The 23964-nt window shown below is 31.9% G+C and overlaps 2 protein-coding genes across 2 annotated transcripts; one reads left to right on the top strand and one right to left on the bottom strand.

Annotated features, from left to right (window-relative positions):
- The first annotated feature begins 1018 nt into the window (after nt 1–1018).
- Nucleotides 1019–7436, top strand: LOC148275221 (sialin-like). Its single transcript, XM_088235998.1, has 6 exons — nt 1019–2640; nt 3475–3624; nt 4287–4419; nt 5027–5182; nt 6204–6289; nt 6922–7436. The coding sequence occupies exons 1-6, from the start codon at nt 2500–2502 to the stop codon at nt 7117–7119; spliced, it is 864 nt and encodes a 287-aa protein (XP_088092124.1). The 5' UTR covers nt 1019–2499; the 3' UTR covers nt 7120–7436.
- A 3980-nt stretch (nt 7437–11416) lies between these two features.
- l(2)10685 (5-methylcytosine rRNA methyltransferase l(2)10685) lies at nt 11417–22963 on the bottom strand. The gene is made up of 10 exons (XM_088235997.1): nt 22665–22963; nt 22397–22583; nt 20982–21249; nt 20490–20668; nt 18947–19069; nt 16541–16724; nt 14453–14570; nt 13443–13567; nt 12415–12552; nt 11417–11618 (listed from the first exon to the last, which is right to left on the bottom strand). Exons 1-10 carry the CDS (start codon nt 22743–22745, stop codon nt 11471–11473), a joined length of 1551 nt encoding a protein of 516 aa, XP_088092123.1. The 5' UTR covers nt 22746–22963; the 3' UTR covers nt 11417–11470.
- Nucleotides 22964–23964: the final 1001 nt, after the last annotated feature.

Consider the following 23964-nt stretch of genomic DNA (forward strand, 5'->3'; position numbering starts at 1 on the left):
CACTTTCGATTTATCAACATTCATAAGCAAATCGCTTTTCTTGCATACATCGTAGACTTTTGTTACCAAGAATTGCAGGTCTTCTTTGCTGCTAGCAAGAAGCACGGCATCATCCGCATACAGAAGACAGTTAACAGTTATACCACTCATTTTTGCTCCCATTCTTAAATCTTTCAGTTCTTTCATACAGTTATCATTTTATATGTTGAACAACCATAGTGACATTATACATCCCTGTTCGACTCCTTTAGGAATGTTAAACCAGGGTGCGAATGACCCATTCACCTTCACACATGCCGTGCGGTCCTTGTACAGTGACGCATTAGCCCTTGTCGGGTTACCATTCACTCCATACTCAGATAAAACCTTTCACAATTTCTCTCGGTCCATTCTATCAAATGCCTTTTGCAGATCGTCAAATCCGCAGAAAAGTTTCTGGTGTTTAGCCAGAAAATTTTCAGTCATATTTTGCAGATCAAATATTTGATCCATACATCCTCTTCCATTCATAAATCCACTTTGTATATCCCAAACTCTATCTTTAGTCACTTTTCTTACTCTCTCAATCAGTATTCTGCCATATATCTTACCAACAGCCCTCAAAAGGCTGATAGCTCTATAGCTTCCGCAATCCATCCTAGAGCCTTTTCCCTTGTAAAGAGGCATAACTTAAGGATTATCTTACCTTAATGTAACAAGAATGATCAAGATACGCTTCAGTTGGTGTTCCAATTCAGTGCCCTGTGCATCCGAATGCACGTTCGCGCTTGTGGAAAGGGAATAATGAAATGAATGAATTGATATATTCGTGGTTTTCTCCATCGAATATTTATTTACAGCGAGTATGGTATATCCTGTCACATCCGAAACCACGATGACCGGTATAAGTAGATATTGGCATATTTAAAAAATAATTTAGAAGAATTTCAAAACTTAAAAAAAAACATTTTAAAAACCAATGGTTGCGTACTTCTGTAGGGGAGAAAACAGGTGTGCGGAGGGGGTAGCTAGCACTGCGCTCTGCAGAAGTAAGCAACCATTTGGTTTATTAAATGTTTAAAAAAAAAAAATTTAACACTTCCAAATGATTTTTTTAAATTTTCCATCATATAATTTTGATCATACTGATCATTGTGGTTTCAGATGAGACAGGGTTTACCATAAATGCTGTGTAAATAAATATGCATACTGTTTTTTCTGCACTAAATCACTAGATGTTTTCGTGGTGTAATGGTCGGCGCGTTTGCCTACCATTCAAGAGGTCAGGTGTTCGATTCCCGACATGGTTGATATGAAATATTTATTTAAAAGGATGTTTTCACACTAGAATATTTCATAGTCCCTTGACTGGTACCAGAGCGTAAGACTGATCATCTTACCTTTATGTAACAAAAATGAATAAGGTACGCTGCGATTGGTGTACCAATGCAGTGCCTTATGCACCATTTGGTGCGGAAAGGGAATGATGATGAAATCACTAGTACCTACATAATATATACATTTTCTAAATGAGTTAACAAGATAATTAGTAAACATGGAATCGGTTAATTTGTAAAATGCCATAACAAAAAAGCATTTGAAAAACAAAACACTGTCTTTGGAGTGTTTTCTATATTTTTGTATTTAATTTGTTAGGCAGCCTTTTGCATGTTTTTTCAAATTGAGAAAAAAAAGAGTTGATAAATATACTACCCGAAAATTCAGGTAGGTTGAAAATAACGGCAACACTATATTAACAGTGGTGCCCTCCTCGATTCTACCACCAGCACCAGTGATAAGATGAAAACAGTGTCAACAACTGTCAAAAGAAGAGAGGAAAATATTGAAATTGGAACCGTAACTGATTTTTATGTTGGCAAAATTGAATTACAAAAGTAACTGATTTTGTGATTGGTAATGATTATTGGTCTATTCAGTACTGCTTTTTTAAAGTGTTACCATAAGCATAAATAATGTAGAATTATGACACCATAAGAGAAAAGTCCCAGGAACACCCAGAGATAATGTAGAACTATTACTAGTTGGAACACCAGCGCCTTTAAATTTATTCCTAACACAATTTTTTTTTTTGGACAAAATATACACAATTATAATTTATTAAAACTTTGTATTTTTGTTTTAAAAAAAGGATGTTTAAATTAATGAAAGAGTTTTACCTACTATTAAAACTCATATTATGTTGTCTCTCTTATCCAGAATATGTTTATGTGAGATAACATCTCCTAGAGATAATATAGAACTATGAAACCATAAGAGAAAAGTCCCAGGAACGGCCTTTAAATTTATTCCTAACACAAATTATTTATTTTTTTTGACAAAATATACGCAACTATAATTTATTAAAACTTTGTTTTTTGTTTTGAAAAAAGGATGTTTAAATTAATGATAAATATCAGTGTAATATTTACCGATAAAAATGTCCACAAGTATTAATAAATGAATAAATAACTCAAGTCCGCACAATGCAACTTTTTAGGTTGGAAGTCAATATTCTATGTGATGGGCGGACTGGCATGCATATGGTGCTTCTTGTGGGTGTTTCTGGTTCAAGATTCACCGCAGAAGCAACCCTTCATTGACCAAGCGGAGAGGGATATGATTGCAAAGTCTCTCGGAACAAGTTCTCACGGCAGTCATAAGGTAAAATACCACCGAGCAAAATTTTCCACTGTTATCGACTGTTATTTAAGTCAAACCTTGAAATAAACAAAGATGATTTGTTAGATTATTTGATATTCTGTATTAATAAAACTTTTTCCAAAATAAAGACCACCCCACAAGGAATATGAAAACATTGTTTTGACTATCATATTTTTATCACATATATAAAATTTACGAATAGTCTTAATTCTATACCAAATGTATTTTAAGGGGTTTAGTTAATACTATTTGTACGGTAATGCACCTGAGGATATTAGAGAGCTCGGCCTCTACCTAACAGCCCGATACTATATGGATCTGGGCTTGGCTTGGAGGGGGAGATTTAGCCCTCCACATAGTAGCTGGGCTATTTAAAGGCCGGGATTACAAACACTATCTTCATCCGTACATATCGAGACGATATAAAGGAAAATCGATATTTATATACGAAAATGTGTATATTTGTATAAAAATTTTAAGTATCTTCATCGGTAACCTATAATTGAACATGTTTAGAAAAAAAAGTGTATCCATATTCTATTTTTCATACGGGAAACTTAATTTTACTTTGTAGATAAAATTGAAGATAAATGTTAACTTTCCATTATAATGCGGACCCTGGGCTTGGAGACCCGTCGCAATATAGATCGATACAAGTCGCAGTGACGTCAGCAGTTTGTACAGTACTGACCACCATTTCTCAGAATAAGAATAGTGATGCAATGATGTAACCAAAATTCAATTTAACATAACAATTAATTAAGTGTAATAATTTTGCAATTAAAATGTAAATAAATAAAAGGTACCCATATTAAATTTAACATGAATAATCAGAGGCTGTCAGTTCCGTGGAAGCAAGTTCTCACATCACCTCCATTCCTGGCCATCTTGGTAGCGCACACTTGCTCTAACTGGGGCTGGTACATGCTACTTATCGAGTTACCCTTCTACATGAAGCAAGTTCTGAAGTTCAACATTACCGAGGTAATTTCATACTTTGAAACATAATATGTAAATAAAAAAATCCTACATAATATTATGTGTCGATGGCATATCACAATTAAGGTGTTTTACCAGATTCAAATGATTATTACTAACTTTCTTTAGTAAATCAATTGCAACTACTTACACTGTTTTTTTTACCGTCTAGTGCTAAATGTAAATAAAAAAATTTATTAAAACGGGTTAAAACAGAAGTGAGGAGTTCCTATGTTTGGATGACTTTATAATACTTAAAAAAAATTTTTTTTACAATATATATAAAAGGTAAAACAGAGTATTCAAAAAATAAAGCATAATTACATAGCAATGAAATACATATTAAAAGTAAAAATAGTAAACAAAACTATCCACCATACAGTGTTTACTGCATAATTTATTTATCATTCTAATATGGACTATTTTTATTTGGAAGAGATGTCATTTAATCAGGGAATTGGTATCAGCATTCAGCACCGCTAGCAAATGCCACATTATATAATAAATCTAATGCAACTGCAGTGCTGATCCGAGGATAAAAAAGTAATTGTGTTTGTAAACAATTAGCATTTGGCAATGGTCATTAAACAATTTTAACCCAAACACCAGACAAGTACAGGTATTGTAATTAAATTATAAGTTTTGATTTGAAATACTGTGTGTTTAAGAATGCTGTGACAACAGCCATACCTTTCCTGACTCTTTGGATCTTCAGTTTGTGCTTGAGTCGTACCCTGGATTACTTAAAGGAAAAGGGAAAAATTACTACCACCGTTTCAAGGAAAATCGGAACACTTTTTGGTAAGCGCAACTATAATTTAATGTGATATTTAGGTGCACATCATAATCAATTATTGTACGAAGTATATCCAGAAAGTACGTTCGATTTGAATTTCTTGTCGTCGCAGTGCTGTTTGAATAGCGATAAACTGGTTCGTCAAAGATGGACGCCCACTTTGTTCGTCGTCATGCGCACTATCACAACCTTCATTGAATTGTCTCAACCATCTCCTAATAATTGAATTACTTGTCACACGTTCTTTGTACACCTCACAGATCTGTGGATGAACGTGGACTGGTTTAACGTTCTTCGTATTACGGAAATGAATTACAGACCTTATCTCACAAGCGGTGGGATTTTCAATTTTATTTGCCATTTCAAGTGAGTACCACAAAGCGCACATAACTGTCAGAAAACTCATAATGACGTCAAATCCTTCTCAATAGGTCAGGATAAGTACTCAGCGCAGTATCGCAGCGCTGCGATGGCAAAAAATATAAACAGAATACTACTCTCTGGATATCTTATATGTACATAATATTGTAAATTAGGGCTACTAAAATAACATTTAATGAATCATTTGTTGGGTAAGGTGTTTATATTTGATATTGAAATAAAACATTTCAGCATCCTTTGTACCGATGGTCTGCTTGCTGGGATTGTGCTATGTCGGATGTTATCATAATGTGGCGGTGGGGTTGATGGCTGTCGGAGTAACTTGCATAGGAGGAATGTTCTGTGGATTCCTTTCCAACCATATAGATATTGCGCCCAACTTTGCAGGTAACTGACTACAGATCAAAATAAAACCTTCTAAAATTGTGTTGAAGGGACAGGTTAAGTAAATGAGGAATAATTAAATAGACATGTTACTAGGATGAAGAAAATGACATTTCAATTCGTGGGTAATTCGTGGGACTTTCATCGTGATCAGACGTGATGCTACGCAAAAATATGCCATCGCATGTGATGAAGTAAATATTTAATTACATCGCAACTGTGAAAAACAAAACAGATACATCATTTCATTCGTAAATACAATACATTTTATGGAATTAGTAGATACTTACTTATATTTTTAAGTGCATTTTTCAAAATGTTGACAGCTCCCAGCTAGTGATTACGAAATACTAAAAAATAATATTAACTAAAGAAATATGTACATCTTTTCCTTTTATGAATGATTGCATGTGTATCGTGATTTGCTATCCTTTTTTTCAAATTGTTGAGGGCAATGCAAAATTTACTGTATTTAAAGATTTGGCTATGTTAGTATAAGAGTAGCAGGTCAATTTATTATATATTATGTCATTGGGTTGAGTCTTGTAAAAAATTATGACAAACTGGATACAGTTCAGTGTCAGAACCGTTGTCTTAAAAACAAGGTACATGTTTATTAAATTAAATTAATGCCAGATTTAAGTGATTATAATCTAATATAACGTCGGGCTTCAGGCCCAAGCTGGTAACTACAAATTTAAAAATGAGATGTCTTTATAAATGGCATCAAATAATCTTTGTTTAAAAAGTGTATAAAAATATTTCAACACAAAAAATAATATTTTATAGTATTCAACTTGCAGTTTTATTTGAATTTATTATTTGGGATGAGCCTTTAAATTTAAAAGTGCAATATCTCACAAGTAGTAAAATATAGTTATCAACTTGTGCCGGAAACCCAACGATATATAGCACAAATGTAACGACTTTTAAGTTAGTACAATTTTTTTTATTTTATTTTAATTTAAAAAAATATTAATTGTCCTTGTCCGATACTTGTCATTGCAATTGAATATCTTTTCAGGGACACTCATGGCTATAACCAACACAATGGCAACACTCCCCGGAATCATCGTTCCTATCTTTGTCGGACACTTAACCCATGGAAATGTAAGAATTTTAGGATATTAATAAATATAACTAAAATATCTAACAGAGCTCTAAAACTATTGGGTTTCGTAAAACCGGAAAAGATTTTAATAATGTTAAAACATTAAAATATCTGTACACATCTCTGGTTAGGAGTCAATTAGATACTAAAACACCAATATGGTCACTGTTTCAAATAACTCACCCGAAGCCCATTGAGAGAATTCAAAATAAATTTCTAAGACACATTAATTTTAAGATGGATAAGATAAGATTAAACATTCTAAATTTAACTAAATTACACAAACATAGAACAGCAGCTGGTCTAATGATTTTGTATAAAATAAAAAAACTAATGTTTGATTTCATGTATCGCCTAGGTTGACTCATAGATTCTAGTGTAAAAACACCTTTTAAAATAAATATTTCATGTCAACTATGTCGGGAATCGAACCCGAGACTTCTTTCATAGGCAAATGTAATGACCACTGCACCACAAGGCCGACAAAATATTGTTCAGACAATGGCAATGTTCTAAGCCAATTTTCGGATAAGCTATAATTTATTAAACCGCATGTTGTTCCTACTAAAAAACAAATAAAATCTTTCAAATTACCCTTTGACAATAAGAGACAATTTATGTATTATTTCAGCAAACGATCTCAGCGTGGCGCATCATATTTTTCGTGACCATCGGATTGTACATCATCGAGATATTGGCGTACACCATCTTCGGGTCTGGCGAGGAACAGTCGTGGAACCGTGCTCCGGAGAGTGCTGATGACCAGGTGGAAGGGCAGCAACTCAATGAAAAGTACAAGGAAGATTCCAAACTTACCGGACACGATTAAGAGGAACATCACTAATGACAACAAGAAGAAGTTTCACGGAGAGCGATTAGTATTTCACAGATGTATTTCTCGAAATTTTACCAAACCAGTTACTTAAAAATTTACATAAATAAATATTCACAAAATACAATTCAATGTTTAAATTGTCAGATATAGAAGTTACATAACATGTACTTCTAATCGTAAGCAAGCTGTAGTCTAATTTTTACTTTGTCTATTGAAACAAAAAATGTAAAATAGTATACATTTTATGTTATAGTTAGGAAAATTTCTTTCCGATACTTATTCACTTAACAATAAATAGCTCTATATTATAATGCAATGTATTATCAAATTTTTAAAACCCTAATCAAAATGCAGCTGATTTTTTTTTTTTTAAAGTGCTAATCTTTTCTTTTAGAGGCTAGTCAGCAGGTGGGAAAGAGAGGTTTTGGAAGGAGTTTATGAAAAATACACCACAACACCCAGACCAATTGAGAAAAAATCTTGTATTTTTTCTTGCAACTGGTGGGAATCAAACCTGTAGGTTCGTTGTAACGCCAGTTTAACAGTTGGTCGTCTAACAATTTTAATAATGCATTTAAATAATGTTTATAATTTTCAAATGATTTTAATTAAATGATGGGAAGTGGAAAGTTAACTTTTTCTATTGAAAATTTAATGTGTCAATTAAATTAGGTAATTTAACAGTTCTAAATTTTAACTCAGATGCTTTATTAATATTATATGCCTAGACTACTAAAAAAACACATTATGTATAGAATTTAATAACAGATTTAAAAGAAATCAAAATGAATGTGTAAAGTGGCAATATTATTTATAATTAAACCGATATAAACTATATATGTACCAATCAAATTACTTGGTTAAGTTTGACTGTTTGTTTATTTGACCGCCGAGCTTTATGCCCTAGTACTGAATACAAACCATTGCATTTTCATTGGATGAAACTATGATTATTCAAATTTTATCAATGTTAATTAAGTACTTATATGTTGACTGCTTATGGGTGTTTGTAGAAATCCGTGTGCGAAATTATGTCTTTAAAAAGGATTAGAATTAGTAAAGAAAATGCTCATAGAAAATAAGTATATTACATTTAAATAACATAAATATATATGTAGCGAGTTTAATTGAATTAAGTCAGTTGCTTTCATATTTGTCAATGAATATTATGAGTAATCTAAAATATTTTTGTTGATAAATAAAAGAGGTATTTGAAAAACAAAACTTAATTTGAGGTTAAAATCATTTATTCTATTAGGCATAATCAATAACTTGCAATTGAGTAGTTATATGAAAAGTGAAAAGCTATTTGGCAATTCAAATGTATGTATAAATATTTAAGATAGAAAACTTTATATTGAACTGAATATTCACTGTATTTAATAAATATTAAGACACATTTAAGATAACCTTTGCCTTCTGAAAACTTGTGACTGTTTCTGCTAAAAAGTTGAAATCTGCGCAGATATATGTACTTAATATAAAAAAATAGTAAAGATTTTGTAAAAGAGCACTACATATTTTATTCCATAATTGGTTTCATAAAAACACGCTAAACTATAGTACGCTTTAAATGTATAGATTTATTATGAATGTTGAAATTAAAAACAGAATATTTTCAAGTAATATATTACATAATTTTATACTTAAATATCGATATTAGAAAAATATTAATTATTAAAATTGTAGGTCATTTTTAATATTAAATAAAGGGAATAAAATTTTAAATATCAACCCAACTTATTAAAATATAAATTACAGAAAAATTTACAGGATCAAATTATAAAAAGGCATTTTTTGAAATGCTAGGCGGCACACATAAGTTACATAATTTATATATATATAAAATTCAGGGAACCTTTCAAATGACAATTTTTTGGTTATAATAGTTTGTGCAAGATGAGTTAAAATTTAATAAATATGTAATAAAATTTAATAATATCAGTCACTAGATTCCACTATTTATTATATTTATGTCACATGATCAGTACGTCCCTCTTTAATGAGGATGTAAAATTAAATTTGTCAGTATCGATGTAAGGCATTTATAATATTATACACCTACTTAAAATGTGAATTATCAATGTCCAGACACAATTGATGCATACATTACCCGATGAATAAATTTTAGGATAAAGTTTTCTAATTATGGGGAATAAGAAATACATGATACAGTAGACATGTGGCTTTCTTTAACTTGTTGATATTGTACGCTGTATGTCATGCATAATTTATTAATGTCTCTGTAAAATCCTTGTATAGATAATAATTAAGTAAAATAATTTTAAGTATATGTATTTTACATTGTTGATTTCAAAAGCAGACATCCATCTCAAATATTTCTCCCCGAAGAATTTATCAGTTACGTGAAAAACTCATTGGGCATTCTGTTGGGACCTCCTTCCGTAGTCGCCTGACCAGAAATTTTCCAATACTTCATTGATATAAATTTGTTGGATATCAAGTACATAATTCTCTCTTTTGCATCTTAAATAAGGAGTCATGATGAATGTCGAGCAACCTCCCTAGCCAATTATGCCATATGCAGCCACTGATTTGGAAAAGTGCAAAGTAAACGTTTCTGAGAGTGCCAATGTCCAGGATGTTCCCGAGTGAGCTAAATACCAGTATACTGATGATATGTTAAGGAATATATTTCATGCACAAGATTTAAAAAAAAGTTATTTTTCATAGGCTAGTAACCAATCTTACCGGTGAAAATATGTAATTTTCTTATGCAGTTGAAAAATTAAAAAAGCTTAGTTTTAAAATTTGATTTCTATACCAAAATGTACTACAATATAGATTTTTAAACTTTATTTATAAGTTTATAATATTGTTCACTTAATATTTTCCATAACAAATCAAATACATTAGAATTATATTTTCTCATGAAACAAATTAATATAGAATTTAAGTTTTTGTTATGTAGTAGAAATAGGTTTATTAAAAAAAAAAATGTGTTGATGGAGAAACTATAACGCTTATCATGTGTTAATACTATACACGGCAGTACAAAACGTATTGAAGAAGTTAAATATTTTTCTTTTTTTTAATAAAAAAAATATTTGCGCTATCATGATTTACCCAAATATTTTAATTTTGGGGTTATTTTCAACGATTTATAAAGAACTAACTATTAGAAAGTGGGAATTAAGTTGGGGTAGGGTGGAGTTCGAACCTCGGAGTAGGCAACACTAGCCACGGGACCACAACCTAATTTTATTTTATATGACTGTGAATACGCCAAAAGTTTTTTTTGTGTTATTACAATGCCACTACAATCTTTATATACGTTGGTACTATAACAAAAACAATTCATTACAATAACTGACAAAAAGTTAAGGAAACACAACTGTCGCTTTTGTACGCTTTGCTAACTCAGGCATTTTTATTCCATTTGACAGGTGATGATCAGATTGAATCAAATTAAATCGACAAATGTTTTGGCATAGAATTAAAATATTATAATTCTATGCGTTTTGAATTGCAAACATCAAATAATAATATTGCATTACAGTTTACGGTGATTACAAGCAATTATGATTACGAACCAATTAGCGGAAAATAAAAATGATGCCAGCACAAAACATTTAAAAAAAATTATGCAATAAGATTTAAGAGAATTTTGAAACATTATTTAATGCTTATATTGTTATCATTTCCAATAGAAGATTGTTGAAATTAAATTTCAGGTAGATTTTATTTATTTTCCAATCACTTTGTTTTCGGGATAAAAAAATAATTTATTTAAAGTTTATTTGCTTATTTACTCAGTTAGGTTTCTTAATCAACATAATTTTAAATATGCACACAAAAAAATATTTTTAATTTGATATATTTCATGTTTATTTTAATAAATAAATTTGTTTGTAACATATCGATGTTTGTTAATTCATCTAAACTAAAAGAGAAAGGGAAGGCCAACCATATAATAAGAGGATAAATCTAGATATATAAGAGGATAACTTTGAAGGCTTAATATAAAGATTTACAGCATAAAAATAGGGTGATAAAACCAGTAACATCATGGATATTGCATAGTAAAAAGATTAATATATTAGTATTCGTTTTTCACTTTGCCCGCTTTGTGGTGTAGTAAGACATTTTATGCATTCATAAAAAAATATTGTGATTGGCGCGGTGATGCAGTACCATAATATAAACTAGTTGGGTTAAAAAAACAAACACATTTGATGAAAAGAAAAAACATATAAAAGTAGGTTAAGTGTTTACATGTTAACATATCTCAATATATTTCATGTTTTATAATAAAATAATAACAGCGATATAGATGTAAATAAAAATGTTTAATACCCTACAAAACTAACTAATACATTACAAATCACTTAGTTCTTACGAGTTTGGCGAAATATCCCGGTCCGTAGTTGGCTTCCAGATCTGGTACAATAAGATGACCATAGCGTGCGGCAATCTTTCCCTGGCCCAAACAGAACATGGACTGGATTGGCTTTATTGTCTTGTCGAATAACCTAAAATAAAACAATAAAAAACGTAATTAAATGCATTTTATGATGCTTCAAATCTCTGCTCTAAGTAACAATATATCATTACATAGTGGATTAAATAACCCGTAAAGTAAAACTATAGTTGTGGCATAAATAAATGAACTATAAAAAAAATAGATTTTGTGCACTTTTACTGATTCGTTACCTGACCCATATGGCTATACTATAATTTTTCTAAAAATGATGTTTGAGCAACCACGCTTTTAATTCAAATATAGAACGAATTGACATGACCAGACTTAAGATTTTGGTTTATCTGATCATGCTATTTTCATCATTGCTAGCCTCCAGTAACTACCAGTTATTCCTAAAACTCGAGGAACATTTGCGCGGAAAGAAATTTGTGGATGACAATGAGGTCATGTGCTGTGTAGACGAGTGGTTGGCAGGGATCGGACAAATGTTTTACCAGGAAGCTACAGAACGTTGGAGCATCGCTGGAAGAAGTGTGATTATACAAATTATGTTCAGGGGGACCACGACGAAAAATAAGATACATTTTTTTTCTCATCTAGTTTGAAATACGTTAGAGATGGAGCATCAATGAATCCTCATATGTACATAATATGAAAGCACTGAATTTTCCTATGAATATGAAATTGTATAGTAAAACCAGATCTGTAGTATGAAGCTAGTTAAGTACAATTTATAGATCTATAATATGTATCAGTTTTACACCTCAACCTAAATATTTTTTTTACAGAATTGTGATTTGGCCTTATCCTAACGATATTATAAATTAATATGAATGTATAATTACTTGATAGTAGCTTGGATGCCACTATCCTCGAAGGCTTGCTTCAGTGCCAAGTGAACAACGGCATCATTTTGTATGGGGCTGAGGGAACACGTGCTGTATACAACAGTTCCTCCTACTCGACACAATGCAAGAGCATTACTGAAAAAATACATAAATATAAGTCAAATACAGTAGAACCCCATTTATCTGAACTCCAGTCATCCGGATTGCCAAATATCCAGATCGTTATCAGAAAATAAAAAATAAAGGAGAAGTTAAATTAATTTAAATTTAATTGTGCAATCAACTTTGCTGGACATGTTTAAGTAAGTTTTTAATGTGATTCCAATTCCCGGTATTATTTTAAAAGCATTTAAATCTGGGACTCATTAATCCAGACGATTGGAGTTATACTGTAATATATTAACTACTTCCTGACCGAAATAATCTAAACACTATATAAGGCTTTTTTTAAAAATAAAAATTAGCAGTCTCGTGGTGTAGTACAGGTGTTTTTTACAAATAAAAATCTGGAGTTGGAATTATACTAAATGTATTATTTCCGAAGAACTATTTTCCATTGATGTGTTTTTATTTTTTAACATTAGATTTGTTTTCCCAATTATGAAATATTGGCTAAAAATTAGATTTACGCTGCAAGATTTCATTGTTTCTGGATTAGCACCTGAAGCGTAAGACTGATCACTTTGCCATCATGTAACAGATGGTTGAGATACACAACATTTGGTGCACTGATGGAGTGCCCTATGCACCACCGGGTGCAGGTAGGGGTATGATATGATAATGGCATTTGCTTGATTTATGCACAGCTGTTTATTTTTAAAGATCACTTCAGGGAGCTTGAAGTAAAAATCAAAATCAGTGCCCCTAGCCACAAAATAAATTATGTTTACACATAACATTTTTTCCGTGGAAAAGCGTTACAGTTTTTAATACATACGAGCATTTAATATACGTACTATAATACCTTACAGAGTGGTTGGGAGATTGAATAACAAAAGTGTAGGAAAATAGAACAGGATAGTTACCTTAAAAGTTTTGATTGCAACTCCGGTAAATAGAGACGTTCCTTATTCCGACTCGGCGCAAATATGTTGTTATCATTTACTTTTAAAGAATGCCGATCAGTTGTACACGGGGCATCAACTAAAACCTAGAATAGAATACAAAGAAAAATAAATAAATGAAAACGGGAAAAATATTATGAGAATAATTGATAAAACACTTTTACCACTGGTGAGGTTAGTTTCAACTATTTCTCTTTTGGACAAGTTTATATAAAAACAAATGTACTTTAAAAAAAACAAAATTAATACATGAAATTCTGTACCTTAAAGAATAAACCATAGGAGTCTGCAATTTCCAAAACATCAGAACTTTAGAACAAAATGAGATAATTTCAATCTATAAAAAACTTTAAATATTAAATAATGATTATTTTGATAATAATAGTACATATTAAAATAGCGTATCGGGGACTTATGATGTTTTTTGCATTAAAACAACGTGGACTTCAGATTTTTATTTACTTATAAAATAGTTTACTGCGATAATTTCTGCATTTTTAACTTCAAAACAGCAAAAAGTGGACTCCCATGTTTTATCCACTAAGGTACAGAATTTATATTTTGGTTGTTTGCAGCACTAACTTTGTAGTTCATTGTTATATTTGAAAGGAATAAATAAAATGACTTTCTTTTGTGAAGCACTTATTTATTATCACAACTGACTAGTTTCGGCAACTCACGTGAATGACTCATTATATAACCCCGAAAAAGGCAACGTGAGTTGCCGAAACTAGTCGGTTGTGATAATAAATAAGTGGCTCATAAAACAAAGTAATTTTATTTATTCCTTTAAAACACAGAATTTATGATTGCGTTTAGTGAGGGAATAACACCAAAATCTATAGGTATAATTTTGGAATTAGGTCCAAACAATAAAATAAATTATTTAAGTGATTAAAAAGTACAAAACTATTAAACAGCAGACAATATTTAATTGCATATGTTTTTAAAGAAATTGGATATAATCTTACTTTATCAAAACCTTCATCTATCATGTGTCGTCCATCACCTAATTTCAGTATGATTCGCTCTCTCCATTTGTTACTTGAAGTGTAATCATACAGATATTCCCTAAAGACTCTTGTTATCCTAAAAGCATAATGTATATTCACTATATTAGACGAGTAAGGGGTGTTTTTTTTGTCATGGTAGAACTTTCGATTGATAATACTGTCTCTTGTAAACTTAATGGAGACAGGTTTTTAAAAAATATTTGTGCCTGTAACAATGTTTTGAGTATGTCCAAATGTTTGCAGACTGGATTTTAAATTTGTTGCAATAGGGAGGGAAAACATTTTTGAGAAGGGAATATGGAACACGTTTTTGAGAAGGGAATATGACAGGTCATAAGCCCTGTAAATTCCTATACTTCTATATTCCCTTTTCAAAGATGTTATCCCTCTCTGTTGCAACAAATTAAGATCTAAATAACTCCCTAGGGAGTAAATAAGTGTCTGCAAATATTTGGACATACCCAAAACATGGTTGAATTAACTACCTGGTATAAGGAGTTTAAAAATTGAAAAATTGTATTCAGGTGTTGCCTTGAATTGGTTTAGCCGGATAAATCTCACCCACATGATAAAGGTTCTATTTCTTTTACTTCACAAAAGTCAACAGGTGAAAGAGTTGAGGAAATGTGGATGTTTAAACATAGGCAGAATGGTAAATGTTACACAGTGTGTAAAGTGTCCGGTCATAAGCCCTGTAAATGCCTAGACTTCCATAGTCCCTTCTCAAAAATGTTTTCCCTCTCTGTTGAAACAAATTTAGATCTAATAATGTAATGCCTTACACCCGAACAATGCTTGCAAATTTATTTTTAAAAACAGCGTTCAGTTCATCAAAAGTATAAAGTTCATTTGTGAAACCGTGAATTTATTGTGTGAAGAGTTTGGCGACAACATTATTTCGAGAAATGGTCAGAGTTAATTTGCCTCCACAATCCTGTGATTTGACACCATTAGATTATTTTCTATGGGGCTACATTTGGTTTATGGAAACAAAATGATAATACTTAAAACGATGTACGTAATATAATACGGGCAAATTTGAAAATAACGGCAGATTTGCTGGACAAGGTGGCCAAATATTGGACTGGCAGAATGTGCTAGTGTGCTTTTGACCTAATAAAGCTCAGCCGAAATCAAGTGAAGGTTATCACTAGACCCCTTACAGGACATTGCAGATTGAACAAACACCTCGCTAGAATGAACCTTTCCGAAACTTCTAGATGTAGGTTCTGCAGTGATGAGGAAACACCTATACACATTCTATGTGAATGCGATGCTTTACATCATAAAAGGAACCTCATCCTCGGGGGACCACTGGTTAAACCTGAGGATGTTAAAGAGCTAGCCCCCTACCTGATAGCCTGATACTTTACGAATCTGGGCTTGGAGGGTGAGATTTAGCAAAATATAAACTTTCGCCTTTCACACAGTAGCCAGGCTCTTTATAGACCTGGGCTTGGAGGGCGAGAACTATTCACAGGGATCCGTCATAATAGATCTTCACAGGTCACAGTGACGCCAGGAGCTTGCATAGCACTGACCCCCACCACTAAGAATAAGAATAATGTGCTAGTGTTAGTCGGAGAGGACATTTGTCAGATATCATTTGCAAAAAATAAATGTCAGTTTTCATTCTTTCAAACACAATAAAGGCAAAAAAAATTGCTTCTTTCATTTGAATTTAAAGCTGTCTTACACTTGAAAAACCACCAGTAATTTTTTTAATATTATTTTTCATCAAAACTATGAATATTTTTTACAAGTGAAAATATTTGAGAATAAATTGGATAAACTCAAAACATTTGGAAGAATCTATTAGAAACTTGTAAAATGTCTCTTGGTACTTCTTCATTTAAAAATGAAATATCAGTAATGAAGGATTGTCTGACAAAATAATATTTTAAAGCGAACGGTATTTATTTTTATTTCTGGAATTTTTTTCATATCTGTAAATAAAATCCATTTATGAGTTTGGCGAGTACAGTTTTTTAATAGATATTTAGGCAATTAATCAACACATTCTTGGCGATGTGCAGTAGGGATTACCTGTTAAGCCTAGTTCTCGTATAGTCATTAGCTACGAGGACATCGGTTAGCATAGTCTGTAAGATGGCGAGAGACTTCCCTCCCGGAGCGGCGCACATGTCCAGTACCCTGTCTCCGGGCTGGAGGCCCAAGGCCACCACTGGGAGAATGGAGGCCCCGTCCATCAGGTAATAATTGAGTACTCCTGGAGACATTAAAATGGATTCAATTTTTATTATTACATTTGGAAAAACCTACCTTGCTAAAATTAAATTTATCATGCAATATTATAAAATGAGCGGACACAATAGCAGGCTTAGTGGATGAAACAGGAAAACATATTTCATATCTTGATGACGAAAAAGTAGTTTTGAAACTGAAAAATAGTCTAAATTTTAAATTCCCCTTGAACAAATTGGTTATAATTCATTTATGCCTAAATTTAATTTAAACACATTATCTAGTAGAAGGACAATCACTGATTTTATGATTTTGTATAATATTTTAAATGGCCGGTTGGATATCCTCAATTGAACGAACTTTTTAAAATTTAATGTTCCTAAAACTCGTAAGCTACAAACACAGGCAGCACTATTTTGTATTACCAAATCGAGTAGTAGTGGTCTTGGCTTATTTTGCAAAAAAAATAGCAACATCTTGTGCTTAGAATTTAAACAATAGCTTAACTAATGCCAATCAGTTTCATCCGTTTCATTTTCAAAGCATAAGCAGTTGGTACTGATGAAATTGGTATGTCACCATTACCAGACATATAAAAATAAACGGGAATTTCTAATTTGAAATGCCCGCGCTGCACCAATCGGTATTTTTTATTTTTGCAGTTACATTGGCAGCACTATTTTTGACAATCTGTCAATGTTTGACGGCGATCGGATGTTCAGTATTCTGTCAGCGTTTGTTTGAGTGAGCCGAAAAATTGTTGTGCGGCGATTTTTACGATGGATAAAAAAAATTGGAACGACAAGCGTGCCTTGTTTTTTTGTGTTGCTAATGAGATTTCGTGTGCCGAATCGTGTATGTCAAAAACACAGGCATACAAATAATATAAAAAGACGATAGTGAATGCTTGGATGATGATGAACATACTGGACGCCCAACAACGTCAGGTACTGAAGCAAAAATTGAAACGGCAAAGCAAATAGTGTTGGAAAATCGATGTGTACCAATCCGAAAGTTTGATGTATTATTGAGCATCTTATATGGATCGGCAGATCATATTTTGATAGATGTTTTAGGCATGAAAAGCGTCACTGTCCGCCTCGTCACGAGTTTGATGTGCCGACCGAACAATCTTCCGAATCGTGCTTTGAAAATGAGCCAAAACCGAAAAAACCACGTCAAACTCGTTTGAAAATTAGTTTTGTTGACTGTATTCTTCGATATTTGTTGTGTAGTGCAGTACGAATTCCTTCCATACTTCCATACATAATAAAGAATACTATATAGATGTTTTGCGCTGTCTGCGTGGAGCAATTCGTAAGAAAAGGCCTGATATGTGGAAGGACGATTCGTGGATTTTTACAACACGATAATGCGCCATCTCATACAGCGTTGATTGTTTCAGAGTTTTTGGCCAAAAATTCAACTAATGTCATCAGTCAAGCACCCTATTCTCCAGACCGGGCCCCGTCTGACTTTTTTCTTTTCCCAAGACTAAAATTGCCATTATTAAGAGGAATGCGCTTTAAGATGATTGATGCCATAAAAGAGAATTCGCTGCGAGAGCTTAAGTCCATACCTTTGCAGGCCTATGAAAAGTGTATGGACAGTTGAATTAAGCGTTGGCATCAATGTATTGTCGCAGATGGCGAGTATTTTGAAGCGGATAGTAAATAAATTTATTAAAAATTAAAACTTTGCATTTTTTTGACAAATTCCTGTTTATTTTTTATCATAAAGTGTATTATAAGTTAATAAATAACAGTGATTTCAAACAAAGCGTCAATTAATATTATTTTTAATGGAAAATCGTAGAGATAGTCTTTCAACTATTAGTCGTGAAATCGTGGGTATACTGGTAAAAAACATTAACTCGAAAATATGCGAATTTGACTTAATGATGTAGTTTTGTAAAGTTTTTAACGCTCTAAAAACTGGCAAAATACACTAAGTCATATTAAATTTCATATATCTGTACTTTTCAAAATAAATTTAAGGTTAAGTTGTATACCGGGTATTTTATTCAGGCTAAAAGTTTTAAATAACTTAATATAAAATTAAGTAACGGAAAAATTAAAAACATGTTCTTAAATGAGCACTTAACATCTTACTATATTTAAATAAGATATAAAAGAGTAAAATTGGAACACAACCGTAATGCTATATTTCTCAAAACGGGTATTTGAGAGTTGCTTTTTGCCAGTATACCCACGAAATATTATTTTCAAAAATAAAATTAAAGTTTACCAGTCGATCCGAGCAATGGTTCTGGAAATTTAGAATCATCTTCCCCATCAAATCCAAACACATTTAGTTTTTCCGGAAAGGTAAATTCATCTTTCTCAATAGTCAAGGGAAAATCAGCAGCGTCTGAAAGATATTTTATATTGCAATAAAAATTAGTAAATTTTATTCAATTTACTGATTTGAAATTTTTATTTTAACCCTTTGCACTGGAATGCCGCCATAGAGGCGGCGTTCTGTCGTATAACTCGAGTGCCGCCACTATGGTGGCATGAAAATAATGTCTTACTTATCAATACTTTTAATACAGGTATAAGGTTTTTCAGTTTTCAATATTATTGAAGCAAGGACCATTGAAGCACAATCAAATAATAATAATATACGGAATTCGATCGATACATAATAAATCGTAATGAAACCAACTTGGTCCAAGAAGTTTAAAAATTGGAAAATTGTTTTCAGGCGTTGCCTAGTATGTGAAATAATTCAGTCAGATGAATCTCTTCACAACAATAAAGGTTTCAGCTCTTTAACTTCACTAAAATCAACAGATGGAAGAATTGAATAAATATGGATGTTTAAAAATAGGCGAAATGGTGAATGTTACACAGTGTGTAAAGTGGCCACTTAAACCAGCCAATGACAGGTCATAAGCCCTGTAAATGCCTAGACTTCCATATTCCCTTATTTAAGGTATTCTCCATCCCTATTGTAATTTGTTAACATAATAAATCATTCAAATTCGATATATCGTTACCTTAATGGAGAAGTATCCTGGCACAAATTAACACTATAATATCAAGCCTGTTGTACGCACCGCTGAAAGATGTGTCGTGAACTCTTTTTTTTAAATGAAATAGTTGGTTTGACTTACCGCAGTTTTGTTATAAGGTTGAGTAAAATAAAATGAAAGATTCACTTACTTTGTTCTGAGGTTTTAATAGATAAATACAAGATTATACAAAAAGCTATAAAATTAAATACAACACTGAATGAATTAACCATGACACGAATTTATATTGAGTGGGTATTTGAAAGTCTTAGAAAGAGCGAAACTCAAAACGAACTGAAGTCAACGAGGGACGCGTAGACTCTAAAGTCCCTCAATCATACCGATATATATATATATATATGTTTGAATAATTTATATAGCGCCATTTTTGTGAAAATCACCTCAAGGGCGATGTACAATAAATAAATATCCCAGCATGTCTTGCAGCTACAGAGAGCATGAACGGTTGGGATTCTAGTTCCTCGTCTCCAATTATGATATATACGAGCTAGATAACAGCACGTCTTGCAGCTACAGAGCGCATGAACTGTAAGAAATCTAGCCCCTATTTACATTTTTTAATTTTTTATTTAACAGTGGAGTTCAAAGTTTAAGTGATATTTTAAAAACGGATGTCATGGAGTTACGGTCTATGCCTTACACTTGGTGTTGCAAGCGGTTAAAATACAGCGTGTGAGTGTGTGCCCATAGATGGTTAGTACTGCAGATAATCCACAGACACATGTTGAGTACAAAAAAAATAAAAAATATTACCAGTGTAGTACTTATATTGATGTGATTCTGGAACCCAGTCATCTTTCCCCATGAGGTATGTGGGTGGAATAAAGGTCCATAGAGCCGTGGAAGACATACCGACCTCAGGTTCCACTATACGAGAGGTGTCAATGTCTGCTTTGGCTAAACTAGATGCCAGGGAAGCTCTCATGGCGAGACTGTAAAAACAATCACTTTATTAAATTATTATATTCTTGATGCATTATTAATTTATTTTTAAATTATTTATTCCCTTCAGATAGGATTCACAGAATCTCCTGCGAACGTAAAATTATATAATTTTCTCATAGGTGACAATATAAACATTGAAGTTTAATGAATCCCATGTTCATGCCTTTGTGGAGCATATGGCATCGAAAAACTAAATCCTGGATTCTCCATCAGGCACAGCTCGGTCGTGTATCAGAGAGATATTTTCACCAAAGAAGAAACGGAAGAAGATATAAATAATAATTTAATTAGTAATGTTACCTTTCTATGTTGGCAGCTTCATCCTGTGAGCGATTTTCATCACTTCTAATGACAGTACCACCCGTATCCAATATTTGTGGGATATCTGTAGAATCTTTGTCGGGATATAAACTCGCGATATCTTCTTTGGATGCCCGAGCTGCGAACGCTTGAATCTGATCTTTCTGAGAACTTTCATGATTTGTTTTTTTTTCATCATCTTCATACTTCCCAACATTCTCGAGGTATCGTTTGTGAGCCGCAAATAGATCCCTCATATTACGAGCACCTAGGACAAATAAATATGATTCCTTAATGTTATTTATATGTAATATATTTTTTAATATACTATCCATAGCAAAGCATCAGGATTTATGGTAACATGTGAACAATATATATTTTTATGTTCAGCTCTTTAACTTTAACATCACAAAAATCAACAGATAAAAGAATCGAAATTGTGGATAGGGAGAAAAATGATTGTTACGCAGTGTGTAAAGCGGCCACTTAATCCAGTCAATGAGAGGTCAATGCCTAGACATCCATATTCCCTTATCTAAAGTATTATCCATCTCTGTTGTGATTAATATCAATGAAAAATTCATTCATACTAAATTTAAAGTAATGTAAACTTACAATAGACTAACTTTCACTAGCCGCTTTGCTTATTTTCGGGATAAAAAGTATCGATTGCCCATCCTCTATCACTATGCAAAAAAAATACAATCTGTTAGTCTATGCCGACGTGGCATTGTTATTTTGTTTAAATATTATTTAATTTTTCCACTCAGAATTTTCCCAATTTTGTGATATTTTTCGGGATGAAAAGTAGCATATAAATGATACTCATCAGCTCTACGGAAGGTTTGCTGATGACTATCAACAGGCTGGCTTCTCTTGAAGAGTTTTAAGTGGACTCCTATTCAAAGCAAATGCTGAGAAGTCCCTGATTGGACCACTATATAATATTCCTCCTGATCACTTGATATTGATGATACACTTAAAGCTAAAACAGAAGATCATTATAACAAAAAAAAAACACTTTTAATGAAAAATAAACCTTGTACATAATAAGGTAAATAATGCAACTTCCTTTTTTTTTTTTAAACTCGTCATCTCTCTGGCTATCCTTAAGCAAAAAAAAACACATCAATCAGTCGCTTAATTGCTAAGTGAAAGAAGATTATATTTATCCACCAAGAATTTTTCTGAAGAAGTGATTTTTTTTTTAGGGATGCAAATGATTTGATGATGAACGACACAAACAAACAGCAAATCACACATTCACATTTATAACATTGGTATGGATTGAGTTTGTCTACTGACATTTCTTGGTGGAACTGCATTTTAATTATTATAATTCAAATACATAAAAATAGTTAAAGCCTCTAGTAGTTTTTGAGGTCTTCTGAAAGCAAATGTGTATTGAAACTAACCCATTCCATCCAACATTTCCATAGTTTTGACGTCGTCACCAAAATTGTTAACGAGAGCGACATATTTGTGTCTCCTGATGAGGGCTTTTTTGATGGGATCCCATTTAACACCAAAAGTTGATCCATAGAAATCATTGAAATGTTCCATTGCTTTATCTGTCGGATGGATTTTTTTTCGAAGAGTGCTCTGTAAAAAATACATTTAAATATTTGTTTGAAACTTAATTTTTACTTTTAAAAGCGGGAAAATAAATTAAAACAATATTACCCAATGGTCCTTTCCATTTTTGAAACGCTTTAAAGTAAAAAATAACAAACTCTCTGTATTTTTTAATCTACTACGAAACATATTATTATTGATCCTTTATTTTATTTAAAATTGAATAAAAAAACTTCAATAGCAAGAAGGCCACTTAATTGCTTATAATATTGTATTATCAAAACACTATAAGCAACTATTATTGGCTCCGATACAGTTTTTTGGTTAGATTTTCACGCTTTTCATTTGACATATTGACAGATATTTAAAGTATTGCCAAGCCTCTCATGTTAAATTCCCAGAAAATGACAAAAATTAGATATCTATGCTCTAATCATTTTTAAAGCGGTTGATACGTAATAACATTTCCCAAATGCAATAAAATTTATATGGAAGTTACCTGTTCCTTCCAGTTTAAAATTATTCCCATTGACCATTTGCTAAAGAGCTTCGTTATTTTTGTTGCATTGTATGAAAAATTACAGTTAAAAATCTTTGAAACAAGTGAAAAGGTGAAAAATATTTTGACAATGAAATGAAAACAAAAAGGCCAAAATTAAAATCTTTTAGAGCTTATTTTTGGGGAATTATGGTAGTTTACTTAATAATTTAAAACATACTTACATAATCAGAGTATTTAAACATTCAGAACTCAATTTTAAAGGGAGATAAAAATTTTTGTAAAATAGTTATTTCTCAAAATTGTTTGTGTTTTAATGAAAACATAAATTGGCAATTTAATTTACCTGGTTTAGACAAAAAGTTGGTTTCATTTAAATTAAAATAAAGATTTTATAAATTTCAAAGGAGAACAAAAACTAATCAACATTTTTTTAGAAAACTTTGCTTTTTTGTTGTTGATTCGTTAATAAAAATAAATTTAAAATAAGATGATTCATGAAATACATGAAAACTAAATAAAGCCAAGAAGACTTTGTCATTTGATTAGCATACTCTTCCCCTATTCGCACGTGATAAGGTTTGCATTAATACACCAAATGCTGAGTTTGCATCTAAATCATGTATTACACGAGGGTACGGTGATAAATTTTACGCTTCAGGTGTCAGTCTAGTGACAATAAAATAATGCTGGGTAGAAAAAACTTTTTAATTCAAAACTGCACACGAACTTTGGGAGCACAAGCATGGCAGACGAATGCGCCAACCACTATTTTTCAATTATGACAAAACTCGATATTCTTTACAGGATTTTTACAAAAGAGTAGCTTTAAAAAAAGAGTAATTTTAAACTTGATACTATTACTCATGTATCATAACATACGTGAGTAAAAGTATCAAGTTCCTCGAT

Source organism: Micrasema longulum, unplaced genomic scaffold (genome assembly GCF_059751315.1).
Source record: "Micrasema longulum isolate JH-2025_06_02 unplaced genomic scaffold, ASM5975131v1 h1tg001488l, whole genome shotgun sequence".
In the NCBI taxonomy this organism is placed as follows: domain Eukaryota; kingdom Metazoa; phylum Arthropoda; class Insecta; order Trichoptera; family Brachycentridae; genus Micrasema; species Micrasema longulum.